Raw genomic sequence first — 26,010 nt, 5'->3', positions numbered from 1 at the left:
GATGTGGGCTTGCGGTAAGGAGCGTTAAAGAGCCGACACAGGACAGGACAAGCGTTGAAAGGCTTTGCTTGATGTCATGTCTCCCTATTGAGCCTGTAATATAATTTAGAAAAGAACACAGCGGGGGCGCATTGCGACAGTGTTTTAGACAACACGCTAGAAACAAACACGACTGCAGTGAATTCTATGAGGAAGGTTCAAAAACACAGTTGTATGATTTTGACGGTGCTCTTGTATTCTATGTGGTTGCCGCAAGTTTTTGTTTTCAATCGAACGTGTGCGCCTGGTTCGTCACTGCGCAGGAAATAGTATTAGCGAAATGAAGAAGAAGGCTGCATTTTACTCACATTTAGTCAGTGCCTGGTAGGCTTACATATCAAATAAGAATGGGAAGAAATTTTCGTAGGCATATTACGGATATTGAGAATAGTTGGCGAATATGACGTGACAATTAATGTGGCTTGTAGGCCAAGCTATACCGGCAATAAAAGAAACCAACCAACTGTTAGCTAACCTGGCACCGATGGCAACGCATAGAGGAATAGGCGCCATTCACAGACTCCATCCGTACACTTCAGAAAGCATTCAAAGAAGGGTGGCCGGAAGATCGGAACACCGGGACACGAACAAAAGACAGCCAGCAAAAATTGAAAGAATAAGACACTCGGAGAACGCCTGAGCTTCGCTTTCAAGAGTTAAACGCCGTTGCGTAATAGGACCTTGTTTGCATCGTCTCCTCGATCAGCTATTTAGTCATGCTAGAGCAGAGAATACATCGTAGCCTTGTAGAGTGCAGCGTAGCAAAGGGGAAGGGAAAAGACAGTTTGAGGATAATATATGTGATGATGAGGAAGACAGAAAGAGGGCAGAAATCAAAGCACATCACTGAAAGAATAAAAAATATATCAATAAAAACTACGAAATGAGCAAAGAAAAAGTGAGAAAACATCCACGAAAGAGAGAGAAAGAAAAGGAGAAAAAAGAGAAAGAAATCACCGCCCAAGCACCCCACACAGATGGTTAAACAGGGAAAGCTGAAAATTGCGGCCCCGATGTTTAGCGGTAAGTTCAGCCCGACGTGGCACTGACTCCTTTCGCAATTACTGGGTGCATGTTCGTGCTTCTTGATGAGGTTAGATACACGTTTGGTTTGGGTTTCAGACAGTGCTTATTTCGCATTCCGCACGTGGTGTTTCCCATGATCACTGTGCGTTAATCACAGTGGTTGTTTGCTATGGTTGGTGCATTTTCTTCATCCAGTGTTCTTGCACTGGTTTCTGCCGGTTGTCATCACATTTCCCTACTTTTCATACGAATTCGTAGGCTTAATGTGACTATTTTCGGTGTTTTCTTGTCCATGTCTATCTTGAATTGGCAAGCAAACGGCACCACCTGGCGAACTCAAATTGATTTCTTTCATTATATTTTTTCTTTCACCTTTCCACCTCTTTTTATGTTGCCCTCCCTCTTCGTTTCACAGCCCCAACTTTTCTAATCGCTTTTCCATATTTCCTTTTTTCTCTCCTCGTCACCCTTACTTCCCTTCCATATCCGCTTGCTGAACGGTGCAACGCTAGCTCATGCTATACCGTCACCCCTCTTGCTTTCTCTTCTCATCACCCTCAACGCACTCCTCCTCATACTCCCTGCCCTCCCCACCCCACACCGATGCTGTCTTTTCCCAGCTGGCGTATCACGCCTTACGCCTGGGTTAGATGGCTCTTATAATAAATCCACCTACTGGACATGTAGGCCGACGTGGAAAATTGGATGCTTCGGGAAAATTCAGGCTTCGTAAATGTTCAGTGCCAACCGTCTGTTTCTCCGTGCATGGCTTGCCCTAGATATCGAAAAACGTTGAAATAACGATACAAAGTTGACGCCACCCGAAATCAGTGTTCTAGCGAAGGGCACACTTTAGAAACTCTGTGCTTTCGCATATTTTAGACAGGTCCCGCGGCAGACTTAGCACCGTATGTCGGATAAATGATGGGATTTTGCTTAATGCCTCTACACAGTCTGACCATTTCTAAGTGATGTGTTTCTAGGGATTTCCAAGTCTTTTTCATCGCCCATACACTGCAATGCCACTGCAGTGACATGAAGGAAAGCCTTGTAGCACCGTCAGCCGAGCGCCACAGCTACGGCATTCTTGTGACGCGCACTGCTGTCTTTTTATGAAGATATCCCGCAGTCGACTACTGAGAATATAGTATGAGCATCATGACTTACATTATTTTACATGAAATGAGTGCCGTAATAATCAATTTCGTCCTCTGATTTCAAGTTCATGTGCAATGCAGGTGATCAAAGCATTTCCTTTTTCCGTGGCAATAATGGACTCTGACAACGACACAATCTTCGAGTGCTTGATTTCCAACCGCACCGACATTGACTACGAGGCGAAGAAGGCCACGTTTGTCTGGACCATTGGAGGGACGAAGGGCGTGCCCAAGTAGGAAGGATTCAAACTAGTAAAACACTCCATACAGATGGCCTGTAGGTTCACTGTTGCGTTGTAGAGTGCGCGAGGAGCAACAAACCACGGATATAATGTCCAGATAACTTGAAAGGAAAAATACCATTCCTGTGGCTCGGGTACGGTGTTGCAGGTAACTCGAAGGAGAGAGAGAGTGAGAAATATTGAAGAAAGGCAGGGTGGTTAACCAAGCTTGGCTCGGTTGGCTACTCTACAGTTGGAGTGGGGTAAAGGGGGAATACTAGAAAGAAAAGAGAAAAGAGGAGGAGTAAGAAAATGATAGAAGATCGATCTTGGGACCTTGGCCGACGATTTCACATATGCGTAAAGCCACGAAAACCTGAAGGAAAAGCTTGAAACAAATAAGCTGGGACAGGAGGGGGAAGGGGGTCTCTACGAAATGGTGGCATATTTTTCAGGACCACAACTGCCCTGAAAAATCTTTTTCAAGTTGATTCTTAAAGAAAAGTAATTGATTAACGGCAGTCGCGCCGCCGTGGTGGTCTAGTGGCTAAGGTATACTCGGCTCCTGACCCGCAGGTTGCGGGATCGAATTCCGCTGCGGTGGCTGCATTTTCTATGGAGGCGAAAATGCTGTAGGTCCGTGTGCTCAAATTTGGGTGCACTTTAAAGAACACCAGGTGGTGGAAATTTCCGGAGCCCTCCACTACAGCATCTCTCATAATCATATGGTAGTTTCAGGACGTTAAACCCCACATATCAATCAAATCATTAACGGCAGTCAACCGTAAAGAAAAGTATTTGAATTGCACAGAAAGTCATAGTATTGTAAAAATGATCGATTACGTTATAACATTACGAGAAGGTGTAATTGAGTGCAAGTAATCGATTTACATGTTACGTAAAACCGTGTTGCCGATTTCATGAGCGGGACTGCTGTTTTTGTTTAGCCGTGAGTGCGATAAGGTGCCACGCTTCCTTCATATGGAGTTTAGGTTTTGTACAATTTTAGTCCTGCCGTGATAGGACGTTTTAGGAAGAAGGTAGCACAAAAAAAATGTCGTTACGCCGTCGGTGGCGTCCGTGAATAACGGTAAATCATTTACAGGTGAAAATGAATTAGACTGAGTGCTGCAGAACAGCCATACAATTACACGCTCAATTTTATATGTAAATTATGTAGCGCACATGACATTTTTTATTAGCTGCGTGAGGACAGGGGAGGCTACAAACACGAGAAGGTGCAACAGGTAGCTCATTCTACGCCAAACGTCCCAGCCATTTTAGAGACCATCTCAAATGTGTTCCAAAAAATCGTGCTGATTTACTGCGTTAGAAACAGTGTACTGCAGACATTTTCGGAGTGAAAAAAATTTTGCTCTCGTGACTGTCTTCTGAGTTTTCTGGAATGTCGTTTGGGTGTTGTTTGTGGGAAATATTATTTTATTTTAAAAGCAGCGCTATTTATTTCTGTACCAAATTTGCTTTACATGTTAAAGTGCTTGTGGAAGGCATTTGAAGCTCAGCAATATTAGTGCAATTTCACGGGCACATACGCCTCTAAGACTTGAGCCAAAATGTTTTATGTTTGAATTTTTTCTATTGCGATACCGCACTTTGTAAAAAAAATATGAGTAGTTAATACTTACTCCACAAAAGGTGTGTTTCGAGGAAAAATTGCTTTTAGACCTCTCACTCTGCTAGACATTACGAGTAAAAGTCACCGATTTCGCTAAGTCATCATTTTTGCTCATTTTGAGATGCGTCTTGCACTTTTATACCCAAATCGACCCCAAATAAGCAGTTATTTTTATATAGGAAATCTTATCTTTAAATTTTTTTGTGTTTTAAGGAAGAAAATACTTTTGAACTTTCCCATTGGCGCCTATCTTCCCATCTGGTCATACGACAGCTGCCGTCTTAAAATTCCCTATTGCCGTCAATGGGAAAGTTCAAAAATAATTTTTTTATTAAAACATTAGAAAACGTAATGATGAGATTTGCTATATGAAAGGAATTGTTTAATTGTTTTCAATTTAATTATAAAGGTGACTTTTCATTGGACCACCACTAGGTGCAAATTGCGTCTCAATATAGACAAAAATGACGATTTTGAGATATTCGTGATTCTTTCCGTAAAGTCTAGCAGCTGAAGAGGTCTAAAAATATTTTTCCTCAAAATGTACCTTCTGGGGAGCAAGTATCTACTATTTAAATATTCATACAAAGTGCAGCATTCCAATCGAAAAAAATGCAAGCATAACACATTTTCCCTGAATTCTTAGAGGCGTGTGTGCCAGAACAATTGCACTAACATGTCTGAGCTTCAAACACCTTACACAAGCACTTTTACTGAACACGTATATAAAATTTGGTATAGAAAGAAAAAGCAGTGCTTTTAAAATACATGTTTTTCACAAACAACACCCAAACGACATTCCAGGAAACTCAGAAGGCAGTCACGTGACCAAAAAAGATTGGCAGGTCCCACGTACAGTGGGAACCAATGATATGCGAGGCACTAATGAGAGAGGTTGATATGTCACTATAAAATCAGCACAATGATATGAGGTGGAGATAAATGATGCCTTACATGACTTACGTGTCATGATTATCATGTTTGGATGTGTCGGTTTACCTTCGTCATCTATTCATGTCAAGAGATACTAAATTTAGTATATGTGAAGCTAGCGAAACGACCGTGAGCACGCTATGAGTGTGACAAGTTGTCATGTTCTTACATGACACGCGTGTGAGGATTATCATGTTTGCACCAATCATATACTTTCGTCATCCATTGACGTCACGTAACACGAAATTTGGTATATGTGGAGCTAGCTAAACGGCCACGAGCGCATCATGAAGGGCCCAATAAACTCCAATGTAGCGTGGACTCGCGCGCACGCTGGACACAGCGACGCTACGTTAGCAAAACGCGAGCACTCTATAGTCTGACGCTAGACGCGATTAGTACGACCGGCATCTGTCGACGCGGCGCGACGGCTACCGACTTGAAATGCGACATGCTGCATTTCGCGCCGAGGTGTTACGCAGACAACACTGCGTCTCCCTCTTTTCGTGACGCAGAGACGCCGGACGCGCTGAAACGCGCATGCGTCAGAGCAATGCAGCGCGGCGCGCGCCTGCGAGTACACGGCAGGACCGGCGCCTGGCGTGGCATCGCCGGCGATATGCGACGAAACGAACGCCGGCGAGCACGCGCACCGCTTCCCGCGGTGCGCGTGCTCGCGGGAAGCGGTGGTTATGCCATACCAAGTTTGGTATTGATACCATTAACGGAATGGCCAGGAGAGGTAAAAGTCGTAGGCGGCAAGATAGATAGATAGATAGATAGATAGATAGATAGATAGATAGATAGATAGATAGATAGATAGATAGATACTCTCAAAGTCGCTGAAGTTCGCTAAGAAATGCTTCACATTTGAAAATGTTTTTCTCCGAAAAATCCAGCAGTTCACTGTTTTCAGCGCAGTAAATGAGCACAATTTTTGTCAAATGCATTTGAGATTGTCGCCAAAATGACTGGGACGTTTGGTATGGTATGACCCTGGTGTAAGACCGTGGCCACGAGAGTGTTTGTGTGTTTTTTTTGTTTATTCGCACGAAGTGGTGTCGCAGTTATCAGCACCAGCTGCTACGATCTCGGCCGTGGTAGTAGTATTTGATGAAGGTGGAACGTCAGATAGGCGTGCACTGTGCCACGTAAGTGCAAGTTAAAGAGGATCAAATGGTCGAAATTGCCGCAGATCTATATTACGGCTTTCCTCATAATCATATCGTGGTTTCGGGACGAAGAACCTGAGATGCCATCATTAATGATCAGCACCCATGATAGAGTAAGTAAGAGTGACGCAATGAAGCTATAGAAAGAACATACGTTGGTGTGAACCGATACACTGAGTGAGCTGACGTAATAGCAACGAAAAGTGAACATTTACTGGAGCATATTCATGAAACGTACAGGAGTAAATGTCAAGGTGAGGGCAGAGTAAAGTATTACCATGAAAAAGTACAATATTGCAATGCTTTTTAAAATAGTGAAAGGGGAGGTTGGCTCACGCACATTTTTTCTGATCTAGTAGTCTGATTGGTATCAGAAATTTGCCTCGATATCTTACTATGCGCGTTATGAAGGACAGAAGTTTTTTTTTTTTTTGAAACAACGTTATTCAGCCGGAATCTTGGCGTTGAATGTCCGAGTTATCTTAGAATACTTTCGTAGCGTCACATGAATCCTCTTTTAGTCGTTCATTAATTCATCTCTGGCTTGACCAGCATACCTCCTGTTACGCAAAGGTGGAATGGCACAGCCGACAATGTGAGCGTAGGTGACGAAAACGTTTTGTAAAAGCTCGTATGCTAAACACTTGTTTGTTTTCCTGAAACAATTTTGCAACGGCCACGATAGCACCGACAGCGTCGGTTCACTTAGAATTCGATGAACTAATGAAAACTCCTTGAAAACAAGTAATCTATATCACCACGAATTCTATAGCTTCGAGAAAGCCTAACGATCTAACGTGTATTTTCGCGGAATGTACATAGTAACATGCTTTGAAGTTATTTTTATGAAATGATATGAATGAACAATTTTGACATAAAAGCAGTATGTAGCTCAGATGTTCTATCTGTATGTGTGAAAAAAAAACACTAACGCACGTATGTATCACAAACATCTAGTGAACTTCAATAGTAAGCACTACTAAAGAGAACTAGCAGACAATAATGCCAGAGAAAACACAGGACCTTTCTCTGGCATGTTGTCTGATATTGTATGTGGCATTATTGCCAATTTTTATCTGGTATTGTCCCCTGCTTTTTCTTCTTAATAACGTGTCTTACAAAATTAATAAGCCCTTAAATTTACACTTCACTTCAATGCTCACAACTTGTTTATTAAGAATGATTGGAACACACCGGTGGCAGACGTGAAGATCATGCAAAAAAAATGCCAACTGCATGTGGCAAAGCCAGGTATGACTGATGCATCAAAAACTAAAATAAGTGGAAATGACAAAACACGCATTCATCTCAAACAGAAAACCCTGCAGGATTGCGCGCGACATTACAAAAAGACTTTCTTCAGTGAATCAGGTTTTGTTGACTGCAGCGTGTGTGATCGAAGAAGGCTCGAAACTCAGGGTCGCATGCTGAAAATCAACACTGGTCTACAGCTTACGCCGAGCGGCATTGGTTTGTAAATTTTTACCGATAAGATTATCTGTGTAAGGTGGGCGAATATTAATGTTTGAGCAGTAAGTAGGTATTTCAAACTAGCTATAACGTAGAAAGTTCACTGAAAAAATTTAAAGGGAAAGGAACTGAGTGTTTCGGTATCAAGGCACCAACAACGACCTTGTGTTTGATATATAGTAAAAATGCGAACAAAGGATGCGATCTATATTCATCGTACAATTTTTCAGGCAAGAAGTACCATTCTACGTAACACCAGGGCTTACACCTGGGACAATGGACATGCTTATCGGTGATGGTGAGTAGTTTTAGTACTGAAAGAAATCATGCCGGAAAATGAGCTTTATGTCCACAAAAGCAAAATAATGCGTGTGGCGAAAGAAGCTTTGCATTGACAGCATGCTATACTATATACCAATGAACTGAGGCTACAGCACCAGACCGCACGTGGAACAGTAACATCGGGTGGCTATCACAGATCAATCTTAGACGATTTCCGAGAGGCTAGTGTAAAGGCAGCTTGGTTTTGACATTAATGCCATTCTACATTTCCATAGTGAGAAGGGGATGACCTTGTTTCTCTGTATCAAAATTTGATTCGTAAATCCAGAGTGTGAAGTCGCTGCCATCGAAATAAAGAGCATATCGCAAAACAAGCACGGAAAACTGATTGTGCTGCAAAGAAGAGTTCGAAATAAAGACACAATAAGCAGTTAACATCGTTAAGACAAATAGCAGGTCCATCCCATGTATGTGTTTTCTTATGCTTGCAAAAACTGGAAGCGAAGGAGCGTTGACGCTGAAAGGTATACCACTGACGAGGCAAGTAATAGGTAAAAAAAACACAGATGTTCTTCAATACTATAATTACCGCACAAAAATCGTACAGAATACCCGGCTTCGAGTATTGAATTGGCTAAAGAACAATCCCGCCAACGATTTAGTTTAATCATGAACTATTTATATCACATTGCCACGTGCATAGCTGCATTTAGCGGCGAGATAGCGACGACAACGAAGAACGCGGATTTGCTCGAGAGGCGGATACCAGATTGCGCTGTGCAGTACCACAACTAAATTATTACCTTAACAAAGCTCGACTCAGGGTGTCACCGCTATGCATTTGGTGAAACGAAATTGAAACAAGTGAACATTTCTTTTTATTCTGTCATCGTTATTCTTATCAGAGAAAAAGATTTTTAGTAGCCCCATTACAAAAGCTAGGGATACAAGTAAATTTACCAGGTATTTTATCACTTGGCGGAACCTCATTTGGTTACTGTCACAGGGATATATGCTCCATTGTGTTTGATTACATCAACGGAGCTAAAAGATTACCGTACTAGTGAGCCCTAACCTTTTGGGATCTTTAGTTTATAATTCGTAGCTATGTATATCAAAAACATGAGATGGTTTGACCGCTTGCTCAGCAAATGTTTTTGTTTTTTGGTAGAATAATTGTAAACTACTTTTTCAGATTGACTTCATTTTAATTTTAGTTTCATTTAAGTATCCTGCCACTCGGTTCCAGGCCCATCCCCCTCTGTGGGTAAGCGCCATCTATCAGAGGTCATCAGCATCAGCATCAGCGCAGGCGAGTGAAGAAGACGACAATCTCAGCGGCCTTCTCTGAGAGCGTCATTACAAGTTCCACTGTCCGTGTTTTTGAATACCCCCCCCCCCCCCCCCATGTAATATATAACCCGCGACACTGGTGGATGTGCTGGGTACTATTACCTCATGATAAGCACCCCTGTGAAAAGCCCCGAGTCCAGCCCTACGAGACAGCCACGCGTGGAGACGCCTGTGCACCGCTCAAGCCGTCGCCTTCAAGGTCTTGAACCAGAATTTGGCCTTTTAGAGGGAGCAACACTTCCGACAGCCACCCCAACTCAAGTAATGGCAAGGAGTCTTGCACAGGTGACGGTCCAGAATATGCGCATTCCTGAACCATTTCATGGCCGGCCGAACGATGATGCGCAAGACTGGCTTGAGCAGTTTGAACGGGTAGCTAAATCGAACTACTGGAGTCTCGATGGAAAGCTCTTCCACGTATACATCACCCTTGGAGACGGCGCGAAGACGTGGTTTATAAACCGGGAGGCAACATTGACGACATGGGAGGAGTTTTGTCGTCGGTTTCTTGACGCCTTCGGTAACGCGGACCGACGCGAAAACGCACAACGCTTTTTTGAAGGACGCACCCAACAGCTGCATGAAAGCGTCGCCATGTTTGCTGAGGATATGGTGCGTCTTTGCCACCGCGTGGGCCTCAACATGCCCGAGGCTCAAAAGCTAAGCCATCTCATGAGGGGCGTCAAAGAGCAGCTATTTGTTGGTCTTGTGCGCAATCCGCCAACAACAGTGGGTGAGTTCACCAGGGAGGCCACCGCACTAGAGCGTGCGCTGCAGCAATGGTACCGACAGTCTAATCGCCTGGCCACTGGCGCAGCTGCAGGCGCCGGCGCACTTACCGCAAACGACTTTTCTCTACGCCACCTGGTTAGACAGATCGTGCGTGAAGAGATCGCGAAGCAGAACGCAAAATACATATTGCAGTCACAGGCGGCCCCGCAGCAGGAGTCCATGGTAGCCTCCGTCGCTGAAGTCGTTCGCCATGAACTTCGACAAGCGTTTGCCTCTCCTCAGGAATATTCCGCTCCACCGTACCGTCCAAACTCGTGTACCTACGCAGACGCTGTGCGTGATCCATTGGCTCCAGAAGTATCCTACCAGCCTAACGGATACAGCTATGCAGACGCTGTTCGTCTACCCACGCCCATGCCAGTGCCGCATTACCTCGAACCGTATCCTGTGGCAGCCTGGGCTCAGCAGGATTCTGTCAGGCGACCCTACATGCGGAAGACCGACATATGGCGCACTGCGGATTGCCGAACACTCTGCTACAACTGTGGAGAGCCAGGGCACATTTACCGTTTTTGCCCACATCGCCGCGCTGAATACCGCGGTAGTGCACCTACAGCTACGCGCCGACAGTTCGACGAAAGTCATGCCCCAATCGACGACGACCAGGCTGGCAGGCGGGAAGGCTCTTCTACCTTCCGGACGCGCTCACCATCCCCGGCTCGATTTGGTTCACCAAGCCGCCGTAGTTTTGCTGACGCCGTCAGAGGTCGGTCTCCCAGCCCACGGCGGGGAAACTGAAAGCAGCGACCTCTAGAGGGAAGGTTTCCAGCCGTCGAATTGCCGAAAATCCCCCACTGCTGCCTAAACACGTGAGAGATGACGATGAAGACTCCGTCGGAAAAACTGTGACTGCTGACCTCAGTGTGACGATTGACGGCGTTGAAGTGACAACCTTAGTCGATACGGGTGCAGACTTATCCATAATGAGTGAACGATTGGCAGACAAACTCAAGAAAGTCAGGATGGAATGGACGGGCCCTTATATCCGAAATTGTGGATGCCAGATGATGTCTCCCACGGGAAAATGTACAGCAAGACTCACAATTGAGAATGTGGCTTTTGTAGCCACATTTCTGATCCTACCGGAGTGCTGCAAACCTATGATACCGGGAATGGATTTCTTGAGAGAGTACGGTGCTGTGGTAAACATACGCGATGGTGTGATCACATTTGCCGTTGACAGGTCAGTGACCCATGATCCAGACCAAGAACCCAGGGTGTTACGTATGGTCGACGACGACGTCTGCGTGCCACCACTGTCATGTAGTCTTGTTTCCGTTTTTTGCGGCGTGCACTGTAATCAAGATGCCATAGGCGAACGCATCAATGCCCTTCTTTTTCGCCAAGCCATAGCCGTCGCTTGCGGCATCGTCAGCTTAGTGGATGGGCGTGCAGAGGTACTTCTGACTGACTTCACGAATGAGCGCCGGCCCATCGGTAAAGGCACGGCTGGGGCGTGCCTCGAAGAGCTCAACTACTCTCACGCCGGTCTTCTAATGCAAGGGGAAAGCCACAGCTCAATCACCTCCACATACACCACCAGTCGATATGGGTCCGAGTCTAACACCGACTGAAAGATGCCGTCTTGTGGAGCTGCTCGACCAGTTCAAGTGCTTCTCATCGACATCACGAGTGGGTCGAACGCCTCTGACTAAGCATCGCAACATTAGAAAGACACAGCAAGACCGATCCGACAGAACCCATATCGCGTCGCTCATAAAGAACGGGAGGTAATCCAGCAGCAAGTCAAGAAGATGCTAGAGGATGATGTAATCCAACCATCAAAGAGTCCTTGGGCATCGCCAGTGGTACTCGTGAAAAAGAAAGATGGCAGCTTGCGTTTCTGCATCAATTATCGTAAGCTGAACCGTGTTACAAAAAAAGACGTTTATCCATTACCACGGATCGATGACTCTTTGGACGAGCTACCGCATGCGCGCTACTTCTCGTCAATGGACCTTAAAAGTGGATACTGGCAAATAGAAGTAGATAAGCGCGACCGAGAAAAGGACGCCTTCGTGACGCCAGACGGGCTTTATGAATTCAAAGTCTTCCCTTTCGGTCTATGCTCAGCCCCAGTCACGTTTCAGAGACTAATGGATACCATTCTGTCCGGCCTGAAATGGGAAACATGCCTTGTGTACCTCGACGACGTGATCGTTTTTTCGGCCACGTTTGAAAAGCATCTAAAGTGGCTACTGTCAGTCCTTCAAGCCATACAGTCCGCTGGACTCACACTCAAACCGGAAAAATGCCACTTCGGCTTCGAAGAACTCTAGTTCCTGAGACACGTGATCAGTGGCGAAGGTGTGAAGCCTGACCCAGATAAAGCGGCAGCCATCACAAAGATCGCAAGGCCTGTTGAGAAGAAAGTGGTTAGGCGTTTTCTGGGTCTATGCGCCTACTATCGGCGATTTATAGCAGGCTTTGCACACATCCCCTCTCCGCTCACCCACCTTACAAGGGGAGACGTTGAATTTGTATGGGGTGAAGAGCAAGAAGCTTCACGAGCTGCGACAGCGTCTACAAACTCCACCTGTCCTCGCTCACTTCGACGAGAATGCACCAACAGCCATTCATACAGACGCCAGCAATGTGGGCCTAGGTGCTGTTCCTGTCCAATGCCAAGATGGTGTGGAAAGAGTGGTTGCCTACGCTAGCAGAACGTTGATACGCGCTGAGTCCAACTACTCAATAACAGAGAAGGAGTGTCTGGCTGTCGTTTGGGCAGTTGCGAAGTTCCGCCTGTACTTATATGGCTGCGCTTTCCAAGTCGTAAGCGACCATCACTCTCTTTGTTGGTTGACCAACATGAAAGACCCATCTGGACGTTTAGCACGATGGAGCTTACGGCTCCAAGAGTACGACATGGCCTTAGTTTACGAGTCCGGAAGGCAACACTTAGACGCCGACTGTATGTCAAGGTCACCGATTGAATCACGGGCTGTAGAGGATGATAAATTCACAGGTTTTGTATGAGTTGTTGATGCAGCTATCAATTCTCGGCAGCAAGATGATCGGGAGCTCAACTTTCTTATGAAATTTTGGAACGGGCGAGCCACCAATGCGCCAAGAGTGTTTTCGAAGAACTTATCGTCATTCTGTTTACAGGACGGAATTCTGTACAAAAAGAATTTCTCACCAACAGGTAAAAGTTATCTGTTGGTAGTTACTCAAGCTCTCCGCAGCAAAATTTTAGTAGCCTGCCATGAATGCCTGCCATGACGAAGCCACTGCGGGCCACCTCGGTTTCACAAGAACACTGACACGCGTCAAATAAAAATATTACTGGCGAAGAATCGCAGCAGAGGTGAAACATTACGTCCGAACACGCATTGACTGTCAGCGACGCAAGGCCAAACCTGCTGGGCTATTACATCCCGTGCCCGTGCCAGAAACTCCGTTTTCTAAAATTGGAATGGATCTGCTGGGCCCATTCCCAACATCGGACAGCGGCAACAAACTGGTTATAGTGACGACGTACTACCTCACCCGATACGCAGAGACCAAGGCAATTGCGAGTGGCACTGCAGCTGAAGCGGCCCAGTTTTTCATTGAGAAAATGGCCCTGAGACATGATGCTAGAGCTGTCGTCATAACACACAAAGATACCGCGTTTACAGCCGAGGTTTTGCGCACTGTGCTAATGCTCAGTGGCACAGCGCATAGGAAGACGACAGCTCACCACCCACAAACGAATGGGCTTACAGAACGACTTGCAAGACAATCGCTGACGTGCTTTGCATGTACGTCGACGTGGAACACAAGAATTGGGACCGAATATTGCCATACATCACATTCGCGTTTGATACGGCGCGCCAGGAAACAACACAAATAACGCTGTTCGCACTAATTTATGGCAGAGAAGGTACTACAATGCTTGACGCCATGCGGCCTTACGATCACAATGATTCAGAGACAGACGCCGCAGACTTCACTGAGCGCGCCGAGGACGCAAGGCAGCTTGCCCGCGTCCGAATAATGAACCAGCAGCAACTTGACGCCCAATGGTACAACCTTCGCCATAGATTCGTCACTTATCAACCTGGAGATAGAGTCTGGGTTTGGTTTTCTGTACGACGACGAGGCCTCTCAAAGAAACTCCTACGCCGATACTTCGGACCCTACAAGGTTTTGCACCGTCTTAGCGACGTAATGTATGAAGTCGTGCCTGACGCCTTCTCTTGTTCGAAACGTCGCCAGCATCTGCCTGAGACAGTGCACGTTGTCCGCATGAAACTTTACCACTCTCAGTGATGTAAACACCCGCTGGCCGCATCTCTACCTGTTGAGTATCGGGACGACGCTCACTCTGGCGGGAGGGTAATGCCGCGTGCATAGTTGCAATTAGCGGCGAGATAGCGACGACAACGAAGAGCGCAGACTTGCTCGAGAGGCGCAGCGCAGGCGAGTGAAGAAGACGACAATCTTAGCGGCCTTCTTTTGAGAGGGTCTCTACAAGTTCCACTGTCCGTGCTTTTAGATAACCCCTCCTGGAATTCATAACCCGCGACAATATACTCGTATTTTAATGTAACCTAATGCTTCAATAAGAATACCCGATTTCATCACGTGACGGAGTACAGTTACTCCTTGGTGTTTGTGCTGCGAAAACTTTACTTCGCAATCTGTGTAAAGCTGTTTAACAAATTTCGTACTTTTTGGAACGGTACATGCATTGCGTCATGCTTCAGGAAGACATTCCTGAAGACTTGTAGGCCACGTGTCGATTGTGGCTCCGCTGCGCTTTCTGTGATTAATAGAAGTCCAGAAATCGTTTCTTGGTAGGAATCGTTTTTACTAAAAATGGTTGATGAAGACGGCTCTACACAACGCATTTGTCATCGGTGATGGCGTGACGTTGCCTAAATGCTCATAAGCGCCTATACCTGTCATCGCTTGAGCTTTAATGGATTCGGCTTGTGGTTCGAACACTCCGCAATTATTTCGGAAAGAAGATCATAATGGTGCGTGGAGCTAGTAAACTTTTAACGCGTGGCGGTGAAGCAACTACGGTGCCCAACTGCGCACTGAAAGTTAGCTCGTTTGATCCTGGCCGCGGCGGTCACATTTAGATGAACACGAAATACCAGAGGCCCATGTACTGTATGACGTAGACGTGTGCACGGGCGGAGGGCGGGAGGGGTGGCGTGTTTCTCCTACAGTTTCTTAAAAGTGAGAAGGCGCAAAGCGAGCCCCATACATGAACATAAGAGGAATGGGGGGGGGGGGGTGCAGCTAGGAAGGAAGGAAAATAGGAGAAAAAGAACGGCAGAGAAGTTAACCAGCCTGTAGACAGCCGGTTTGCTACCCTGCACGTGGGAGGGGGATGGTGGAGATGAAAGATAGAGAGGACAAAGGGAAGAGAGATAAACACAGCACATTAGGCAGCTTCACCATGTTGGATCAACCTACAAATGCCTAAGCTGTACGATGTGCGCCCCTTAAAGGTCACTTGGATGGTCAAAATTTCCACAATCATATCTCATATTCATATCATAGTTTCGGCACGCAGTACCTCAGATCTTATTCAGCATTCTACCTAGGATTAATTTGAATCACACAATTGTGTGAAATAAACTGTTTTGTCACACCTACACATGTTCATAAACACATGAAGATTGCCGCCAGGTGCAGCAACCAATGTCGCCCCGCATGGTTCTGCATTGTTTCATGCATGCAGTTCCTCGAAGACTTAGTCGACCGCTAGCCCCTTCAACAACAAATTCTTGGTGTGGCCGGCAGGTGTTCGTCATGACGCCAAGTGAAGGCCATGTGCGAGTGTTGTCCCGACATTGTGTTTGGCTTCTCCCAATATGAGCGCCGTGCCACTCTTCCACGTTCACACGCTCGGCAACATGGTAACATCACAGTGAGCTGACAGAGTAAATGAAAGTTAACTTGGACGAACTTGAAGGAACCCAATAAAAACGTTTGGGAAAGTTAGCTGATCGGAAACAGCTATGTCATAGCTTGTTATGTGTGAGTCCGTGTCAGTCCAGCTGGGGAAAATTTCAGTAAGCCTGAGTGAGTACTAAGTGCAAAATATAGTTCGTGAGTGAGTCTCCATAAACTCCACGATTTCCGCTGCAGTGTGCCCGTGGCTAAAGAAATGAGTCGCGGAATGCAGCACGGCGTCGAACAGCTTGCGCAGAAGTAACGTGTTTTCGATATATGAAGCGTGTAATAATCACAGGAGAAATACAATGAAGTAGTGCACTGTTATGTCATCTGAGCAGTTTAAGGGCCGCAGCTCCTCTGCAGGGAACACTTTTTCTTGAACACCTACCTCAGATAGCAAACACACGCCACTCGTGAACAGCAGTTCGAATTTGCGAAGTTATGCACTTCGTGCAGCTGCCGTCCGGATGAGTTTTGAAGTGCACAGAGCTCCGACATTGCGTTCTCGCTAATTTGTGGCAGCACAGTGAGATTAGATGACGTTCAGCAATAAATTAAAAAAAGCTTTTTTTTGTCCAAAAGCTCCGCCAACGAGAGTGACTCAGCCTCACGCTGGCCTATATTCTTGAGATGACGCTAGCAGAGAATTCCGTAACATTGCCTAATGAAAAACGGCAGACACACCCAGTGTTGCCTGAACACTAAGCATTCTGAGTAGGCCCTATTGAGAGATATATGTCTCTTTAATGAAAAAAAAAAGAAAAAGAGAATTCCGTCGACGTATACAAAGGCGCCAACATGATACTCTGTTTATGCGAAGGGATTGTGTGGTGAAATTACCCATTATTTCCATCGTGCTTGATAGCTTGTCAACAATGTAACTAGCCTGAAGGTGTGCTGCAGTAAGCTGTTGTATCTCTCCGTCGCCGCAAATGAAATTCCACGAATGAGTACCGCCAGCAGAGCAAATGATCAGCTATCTCAGAACAACCAATAATACTTGTTGAAAAAGCGAAAGACATAGCCTCAAAGTATGCTGAAAAGAGATTGTTTCGACAAATGCCACCACGTTACATATCTGTTGGTGTGTGAGGCTCAATAAGTGCATACTCAATAAGTGCGATATACCAGCACTACAGCTAGCCGAAACCTGACTTAGCCCGATTCACCTCACAGCTCCAACACACGCCAAACAGCACCACGCCTTGACGCGAGATATACCGGTTGTGCGGGAAAAACTAGTCTCTCGAAACACATTGTGACAATTCATTTATAGTAAATGCTAACGATGTGAGTAGTATACAGTAGAAACATTGGCTGCAACAACAGTGCCCAAAGTTAATGGTTCACACACGTCATCGAAAGATGGGGATCTTGCTCAGATTCACTAAGAATCACCAAAATGTTTCTCAACCAGATTCGCTAGGGCTAAGGCTCAGCATGCTTTTTCTTCCCTGGAATCACTCAAACTAGACCTCAAAAAACCATTACACACCCATACTTAGACTCAGATTCACGGTGAGGTATGAGTCTGCGCGAGTCTGAGCATATAGTTAGCTTTTTGTACCATACTGTTAATGTTCGTCAAAACAACGCAATATTCGCATGATTTGTGCTTTACTTGCCACCTCTTCATTTCGTAACGTCAGCCCTCAGCCCTGGTATTTCATTTTTGTCAGAAACACTTTAGAACGTATTTTACTGACAGTTGGAGCCTCAGAAGACCACAAGCACAAAATTTAGTCAATGGTAAAATTATTCACGAATATACAGACATAATATTAACTCAAGCCATAATGTCCATGCAGTCACGAAATGATTAAAAGAGATAACTGATTCCTGCTATAGAGTAATGAAAACTTCTAACAACGTAGTATTTGACAGTGTGGAATCCCTTAACGCAACTCAAGGATATATGGATGGATTGATATGGCTGTACCTTTTAGATCGGGCGGTGGCTAACGCCACCAAGCCGTAATACTTAAAGAACCAAAAACTAGATTTATTTTTTTCCTTCAAATAGGGAGGTTGAGGATTCCTACTTTGCAGTGAAGGGTTTAATTTTCACTCGTGCATTGACTTCAGCCATCAATCAGATGACCTCCTTCTAGTTAATTCTACCCGCTTAAAGTCTATTTTGCCCTCCCTGTCCCTAAACCTCAGTGCTTTGAAAAACTCTGCGCCACCATCGTGAACAATAGGGTGAAGTCCTTTACAGAACATTATCAAGTGTTCGGCAGTTTTCTCCTCCTCTCCACACGCACTGCATACCCTGTGTACCCCTTCGTATTTGGCTCGATATGTCTTAGTTCACAATACTCCCTTCCTGGCCTCAAACAGTAGAGAACTACCCCGAGTATTATCATAGATCCTTTGCTTGGCAATTTCTTGCTTAAAAGTTCGATATATCTCTAGTGCGGACTTCTTAATCATGTCACTTGTCCACATATTGGTCTTAGCTTCCTTTACCTTCTTCTTAACCGATCATTCTTTTTGGTTTGGCCCCCTGCTGTTTTCTAGGTATTTACCAGTCAATTTTCTGGTTAGCTTCCTCGATTTTGTATCGGCATTCTTCATGTACAAGTTGTTGAATACCTTCCTAGCCCAACGCTCCCCCCCCCCCCCCATTTCTCTTAATCGCTTCTCAAATTTATCTTGCTGCTAGCTTCCCTGCCCTCAAATGGCGTCCATCCCATATCACCTTGTACTCCCTGATTTGGTGTATTCCCGTGAGCTCCTAAAGCAAGCCTACCTATTCCACGTTGCTTAATTTCTAATCTCGCTTGAACTTCTGAGCTCATGCACAAGACCACATTGCTGAACGTCAGACCAGGAACCATGACCCATTTCTAGATTCCTCTCACAACATTATACCTATTGTAATTCCACAGTGCCCTGTTTTTCATCACTGCGGCATTACTGCTACCTTTAGTCGTCCCGTATATTTTGTGTTCTTCTAGGTACTCGGTCCCATTGCTTATTCATACGTCCAGATATTTGTATTATCTGTTATCTCTAGCGTTACCTTCTGTATTCTAAGCTCGCTACCTTCATTATCATTAAAAATCATGACTGCTGAATTTTCCTCACTGAATCTGAAATCTCCCTCATTACTGCAGATGTCCATCAATCTCTGCAAATCTCCCTTGTTGTCGGCCATTAGCGTTATATCATCTGCGTACATCAGTGCTGGTAGTGCCTGTTCAATGGGTTTTCCTTCTTTGACGAAAAAGAGGTTGAAGCCAAGTCTACCTCCCTCTAAATTAGCCTCTAATACTTTAGGTACGTCACGAATAACAAGGGTGACAGATGACACCCCTGCCTAAGTCCCCGTTTTACTTCTGTGGGCTTCGATACCCGTTTTTTCCACTTTATAACTACCTTGTTATCTTTATAGATATCCTTTAAAAGATTAGTAACTACATCTTCCACGCCTAGTGTGTCCAGTATTCCCCCCAATTCCTCTTGAACCACGCTATTGTACGCCCCCTTGATATCCAAAAATGCTAGCCACAAGAGCCTTTGTTCCTTTTCTGCTATTTAGATGCACTGCGTCAGTGAGAATAGATTGTCTTCCATCCTCCTGTGTTTCCGAAACCCATTCTGCAGTTCCACCAGCACCCCCTCATCCTCTATTCATGCCTGCAGTCTTTCCTTTCTAATCTTCATCGCCAGCCTGTAGTCCACTGATGTCTCTGTTATAGGAAGTTAGTTGTTTATGTCAGCTTTGTCCTCCTTTCCTTTATAGATCATGCTCATCCTGCTAAGTTTCCATCCATCGGGGACTTCACCATCAATTATTGTTTTGCTGACTGCCTGTCTTAAAGTCTGTTTAGACTTCGGACCCAATGTCCTTATCAGCATAATTGGAATGCCATCTGGGCCCGTTGATGCACTACTAGGAACCCTCTTCTCAGCTCTTTCCCACTCTCGTTGTGAAAATGGAGCCATTGCGCCACTTGATCCATCCTTAACTATTATAGTGCATAAGGCACTTCTCTGTTGACTTTTGTGTGTCACCCTTGTTTTTATATATTCAATCGCTTCGTCCCCTTCTAGCCTAGCCCCTTGAGCTGTAGTTATAAACCTCTGCTCTAAGATCGTCGCATTTCTTAGGGAGTTTAGATGGTTGCGAAATTTCGCAGCTGCCTTTTTATTCTTTTTATGTACTTCTGCCAGCCACTGAGCCCCCTTTCTTCTAACCTTCTCATTAATCAGAAGGAATGCTTTCCTTCTACAGTTCAAAAAGATGTCCCATTTTCTTTCGCGTCATCTGTCGATTCACCCCGCTGCTTAGCGCGTCTGTGTTACCTAGAGACTTCCTGACGTTTTGCTATGGTTCTCTTAACTTCCTCATCCTGCCAACTCTTAGGTTTGCGTCTTCTTTTTCGGGGTGACTTGTCACGTGCCTTAGCAAGCTCTAGCCCAAACAGTTTAATTAGATTCGTGTATGTCCACACTGTTTCCACAGTATACATGTCCACAGTATGCCCACATTGATGTCCACATGATATCATCCCGAAGACACCACCTTGTCTCCTGTGCTTGCCCGTCTCGCCGTCCCTCATGACTTCGGTCAAGCTTTTTCTTCTTCACAGCTGCAAGCTCATCGAAAAATGAAGCTATGGTAGTGTAGATCGCAGTGGGGATAGTTGAAAATTATCCTTCTCCAAGAACGAACAGGTTTGGCTGTTCCGTCGTGGTTGTTGGAGAAATTTTGTCTGGTGTCGTCAATGGACGACACAACAAAGTGGACGACACCAGGGCCGAAAGAGTTAGTTACCAGTTATTGTGGGATATTTATTAACGGCATTTTTATTGAAGAAGATGACCCACACAGGATATTTTTAGGAATAACTTTTTGTTGAAGAGCTTCTGAGCGGAGATGAAAGCAGCTCCATCTTTCTGTAATTGACTCTTCTGGTCAATAAATATTGAGCTCACTTGCGAATGACAACGTGTGAAGAGTGCGATAGCAAAACTTGAGTAGCCATAAGGCTGATAGTATAAAGTTGAAGTTTTGTACACAGAATCATAGGATGGAAGAAAAAAAATCTGAAGCCCACTCAGACTTACCCATGAAGTATATTGTGCTCTCAGGGCTCATCGAGACTTAGTCCAGATGAGAAAAATTTTGAAGAGATAAACGCACTCAGACTTGCCATTTCTTTTGCTCAACCGTACTCACTCAGACTCAAACCCACGGCAATATTACTCACACGGAGTGAGACTCTAACTGAAGGCCTAACTTTAGTCTGATCGAGTGAGTCAACTGATGAGTGAGGTTGTCGACCTGCGTTTAGATAAAACTACTGCTGGGGAGTAGACTGTGGCAAAAGCATTGACAAAGGGTGAAACAGTGCAGGACAGGTGCGGTGTAAACAACGGTAGTGCCGATCGCAACGGGGATAGTTGAAGAAATACTTCTCCGAGAATGAACAGGTTTAATTTTGTCGTCGAGGTTTTCGGAGAAATTTTGTGTGGTGTCGGAGTTTTGTGTAGCATGTTGAAAGGGCTGCGTGTGGGCTAAGCGGCACAACTGCGAAGGAATAAACGACGTCACTGACGGCACAAATATTGACGCACGTGCTTAGATGCGACGCAGAAGACGGCGTCACTAACGGCACTGCAATGGCCGTTGTGCTTGGGTGAGAGATCGAAAAGCACGTAATTGATGGCGTACTCATTAGAGAACATTATCGAAACTCGTGGCGAGTGGTTTGTCGTCTCTGCTAGCCGTATAAAGCTTTCGCTGTAAGGACTTCTGCATTGTCTTTTCTTTCAGATCCAGACGTAAAGCAGGGCATATTCTACTACTTTGGCCATGACTGCATTGTGATGGATCTAGAGTATAACGGGCATTGTAAGTATACCGCGAACACAACATTACGCGACGCTTGTTTGACAGGAACGTTGAGATATAGTGATGAAAAGTTTTCGTCGTAGTAATCACCTTAGTATATTAATGACTGAAATGCCCCCCTCTCTCTGTATTGTTCCCCATGGTGGTATATAGGTTACAATTTTCGGTTCGTTTGATATAAAGAGTAGCGCATAACGAAGCAAACTACGGTAGTTTAATATATATATATATTGGGAGCGTTTTAATGCGTTCTAACAACTATTCCAATATCATGAGCCACTCCCCGAGATTCCTGGTGTCGTCTGGATTCTTACGCTCAGTATTCACAAGATGAACTATTCGTTAAAATGTGCGCCATCATAAATGTCTCCGTTCTTTTCTTCCGAAATTCTTTTCTTCAGAACATCTTTGAAAGCACACAGGGCACCTGTGGCTTTTTATATGGGCAAAAATGCGCTTCCCGCAAGTTGTCGAGCACGCAGTGGCCTGGTCACCAACATAACAACTTAACTGAGCCTATCCTTTGGTCCACTGTATAAGGTTCAACCATCACGTGAACTTAGAGCTGGTTGGCGTCACCTGCTTCCACGTGCTAGGTGACGCCAACTAGCAAAAGAAGAGTGTTCCACAAGTTCCGCCGTGGTGGTCTAGTGGTTAAGGTACTCGGCTGCTGACCCGTGAGGGCACCACAATACCGTGGGTTAGTGCCGTGACCTATCTCGGTCTTCGCATCGACCATCGGCTGTCCTAGGCCCCCGCAGTCAATGAAGCCATATGCATGGTGAAGAGACCCCCAGAAGGCAGTGAAGGGGATCTTCCTCAGAAGCCGCGGCTGCTCACAAGCATGGGCGCTTCGTCTTTACACAGCAGCAACAATATCACGGCTGCTGTACGCATTTCCCGTGGTAGCACTTCGTGGCTGCCTTTGGAGCATCTTGAGTTGCTGCATAGGGGCTGTGTCCTAATTCACTGTGTCCTAATTCACACAGTAATTCACTGTGTCCTCGGCCTGCCGCAGTCCTACCAAGTCGCAGCCATCCCGGTAGAGGCGGGTGTCTGGCCTCTCTCCCTGCTTCTAAAGCAACGTGGGCTTCTACACTTTGATAGGCTAGCCCATGCACCTGATGGGTGCTCCCTGCTTGCCCGGCCGCAAAGTCGACCAGAATCTCGGATGGGCGAGCTGCTGCAGATCTATCAAGCAGCTATGGGACCGGTGCCTCCAGCCGTTCCTCTTCCCCCACCAACAGAAAAAAAGCACTGGCTATCAACACTGGTCAGGGAGGGCTCTCCAAGCGGCGCTCACCCATTTGTGCACTCAAGCAGGCATCTGCGTCCAAGATAGAGGAAGAGCATGCTGGAAGGCTTATTGCGTACGTGGATGGCTTCGTCTTCTCAGGCACTTTCTCGGCCATAGCTTCCTGCGTTATGATAGCACTTAATTGGACGGCCTCCTGCCGTCTGCCTTTTGCGGCCTGCTCTACCGCTGCAGAGACGGCCATTCTCCACCTGGCAGTTCACCTCCTGGCAGCGAACCCCCCAGCTGTCGCTGCGTCGCTGCGTTGCTGGCCTTGGCAAAGCCGGAACGGGCAAGCTTCGCAACGCAGGTGCTCGTCACCAAACTGAATGCCCTCCTTGCAAGTGGCGTCGATGTTTCTCTGCTCTGAGTCCAATCTAATGTGGGAATCCAGGGAAACGAGGAGGTTGACGCCCCGGAGAAAGAAGCACATTACTCCGCCGTTCCTGTGTGTCTTACCGTGGTCGCTCAGACTTTTCGAGGCTCATATTGAGGAGGCTGTTGCTACACGGCCACCCTGACAATCGTGTAGCAAGGATGGAACTACCAACCCGGCTGCCTGGCCAGGGTTTCACCGGGAGGGAGAGGTGCGTGCTACTTCGCGTACGCATCGGCTGCTCCTGGCCTGTGGCCCAGTGTCATCCGCGTGGCAGAGCCTCATCCTCTGTGTGCACTGCGTGCGGGGCAAATGAAACCATCGAGCACCTGTTTTGTGTTTGCCCAGCGCTTCGCACACAACGCGCTGTCCTGCTCGTCACACTACGTCACCACGGTTTACCCACGGCTACACAGAGGGACCTTCTCTTTTTGGCACGGCACCACACCCAGGTCTTTAAAGTGGTTCTTCGCTTTCTTGAAGACACTAGACTAGAAAACCGGCTATAGATGCCGTCCGGCACGTCCTTGGTCATGGACGCCATTTCTCTTTTCTCTTTTAACATCTTTAATGCCTAGGTCTTTAGACTGTAGACGGCATAACGACTGTAGACATTATTGGTCTCGCTGTTAGATGTCATGACGAATATACTAGTCAATGGTCGCGAAAGACTTGAGCGCACGCAAAACCTTGAATGAGCATTATAAAATTGCGAAACTGAAAAATGTGTTGAGTGTTATTGTTTCACTAACAAAATTTCGAAAGACAGCAAACAGGGAACACGCTTGACGCATATCGTTCCTCAGCTGATTTGTTGCACTTTGGTTTCTGGGTCTTTTCCTCCACTCACATGCTAAGAACTAGCTTCAGAGTGACGCTACGGGTTGGTGTGATATTCCACGAGTTAATGCTGTTGTAGGAGCGTGATTTCTGAATGCTTTTAATCGTAATTTTACGCATGTCTCACGTTTTACCAGTGTGCCTTCTGTGGACGGCGCTCTACCTGCTGCACAATGTGCCACCGGTGTGTATTGACCAATTCGTTGACACCTGCGGCGTAGTTGCCGATCCGCACAGAAGAGACCTCTGCCCCGACGACTAAAAAGATCTCTTGGTAGGCTGAAACGAGGCACATCCGTTCTTTGTGGTGCTCTCTAATACAAGAGGTTGAACTCGGCGGTGATAACGGCTATGAAAATCAACACTGAATTGTAATAAATTTGCTTTAACTGGTTTTTGCTCACAGAGTTGTTTCTTTAGGTAATCAAATCTTGAAAACATTCATTAACCCCACTTGTAGAGAGAAACCATCTTCCGCTAAAAGGGGCGTCCGCAGGTGTCCAGATAACGTCACATGAAATACAAAAATCACATGCTCCAACGACGACATTTCAGTTGGCAGCGCCTTGAGGCGCAATGCCGCTACAGCGACAAAAAAAAAGGGCAACGCTACCAGTTGAACGCATCCGAACGCGCTCCGCGTTCCCGCTCTGTTGTGGTGGTAAAAACTTTATTTTTTTCTTTGGAATAAAAAGGTGCAACCTGGCGCAATATGAACTGAAGGTCAAGTTTGCGGAGCAACGACAACGTCGCGTCTGCTTTCGGCGGTGAGCTCCAGTAAACTTGAGAATAGGCGCGGGAAAGGGCGCAGGCAAGTCAGTTGGTTTCGCCGAAACGAGAGCGCGTGTGACACCCGCGGAACGCGTTCTGCAGTTGGTCCGGGAAACTTCGGCGCCGTGCCGTCCATAGAGTCTCCTAATAAACACTAGAAAAAACTCTGGCGCTAGTGTCTACGGGAGCTTCAACGCATGGCACTTCAGTGAGCATGGGAATGATGAGTAGTACAAATATTTGTCTAATTTACGTACTTTTGGCTCTGTGTGTATTCGTGGCGTTTGGAGTTGTTTTGTCGCGAAACAAAAATCAGCAAATGTTCAGTGGCTGTGCTTCACCACCTTATTTTTCAGGCTTACCTTTTCAATTCGGGTCATGAAGTTTAAAAGGGTTCGTTTTTTTCTTTCGAAACAAACCCGAAACACAGCAATAAACGAAGCCACAAGTGCGATTCTCCGCCCGCAAGTACGAAGGCTAGGCAAATGTGTGTACTACCCATCGTTCCCATGTTCGCTGAACGATCACAGCGCCAGAGTCCCCTCTAGTTAATTTTAGGAAACTCTATGATGCCATCAGCTTGGCGCGCTGAAACGAGACGCTCGCTTTGCGGAGTTGCCTTTCCGCGATGGAAGAAGCGGCCCCATGAAAGCGTCAGCGAGGTATGAAGTATTGTTGTGTTGTGGCCTGCCACAAAAATGCAGACAACACCAATGAACGCTCTCCACGTGTAAAGCAGTATGAGTTCCGCAGCAAGTCCCAGCAGGTGAACTCAGCCGCGTTCGTGAAAGATGAAGCAATTATGCCACGAAAAAATAAAAAAACGAGTCGAGCACTTTAACTTGACTCGCCCGGGTTAAAGCTCAGCTTGCTACTTCGTGGCA

The 26,010-nt window shown here is 46.1% G+C and overlaps 1 protein-coding gene across 2 annotated transcripts in view; it reads left to right on the top strand.

Moving 5' to 3' along the window:
• Positions 1–24,749, top strand: part of LOC119179862 (uncharacterized) — a 52,305-nt gene extending 27,556 nt beyond the window's left edge. For both annotated transcript variants that reach the window (XM_075869743.1, XM_037430986.2), the window contains exons 2-5: positions 2,304–2,455; positions 7,885–7,952; positions 21,768–21,845; positions 24,493–24,749. In XM_075869743.1, the coding sequence (XP_075725858.1) occupies positions 2,304–2,455; positions 7,885–7,952; positions 21,768–21,845; positions 24,493–24,617 (423 nt within the window). In that variant the 3' untranslated portion in view covers positions 24,618–24,749. The remainder of the gene's footprint in view (positions 1–2,303; positions 2,456–7,884; positions 7,953–21,767; positions 21,846–24,492) is intronic.
• The last annotated feature ends 1,261 nt before the right edge of the window (positions 24,750–26,010 follow it).

This window comes from Rhipicephalus microplus, chromosome 7, assembly GCF_043290135.1.
Source record: "Rhipicephalus microplus isolate Deutch F79 chromosome 7, USDA_Rmic, whole genome shotgun sequence".
In the NCBI taxonomy this organism is placed as follows: domain Eukaryota; kingdom Metazoa; phylum Arthropoda; class Arachnida; order Ixodida; family Ixodidae; genus Rhipicephalus; species Rhipicephalus microplus.
Note: the sequence above shows the minus strand (reverse complement) of the source record. Positions and strands in the feature narration are given on the sequence as shown.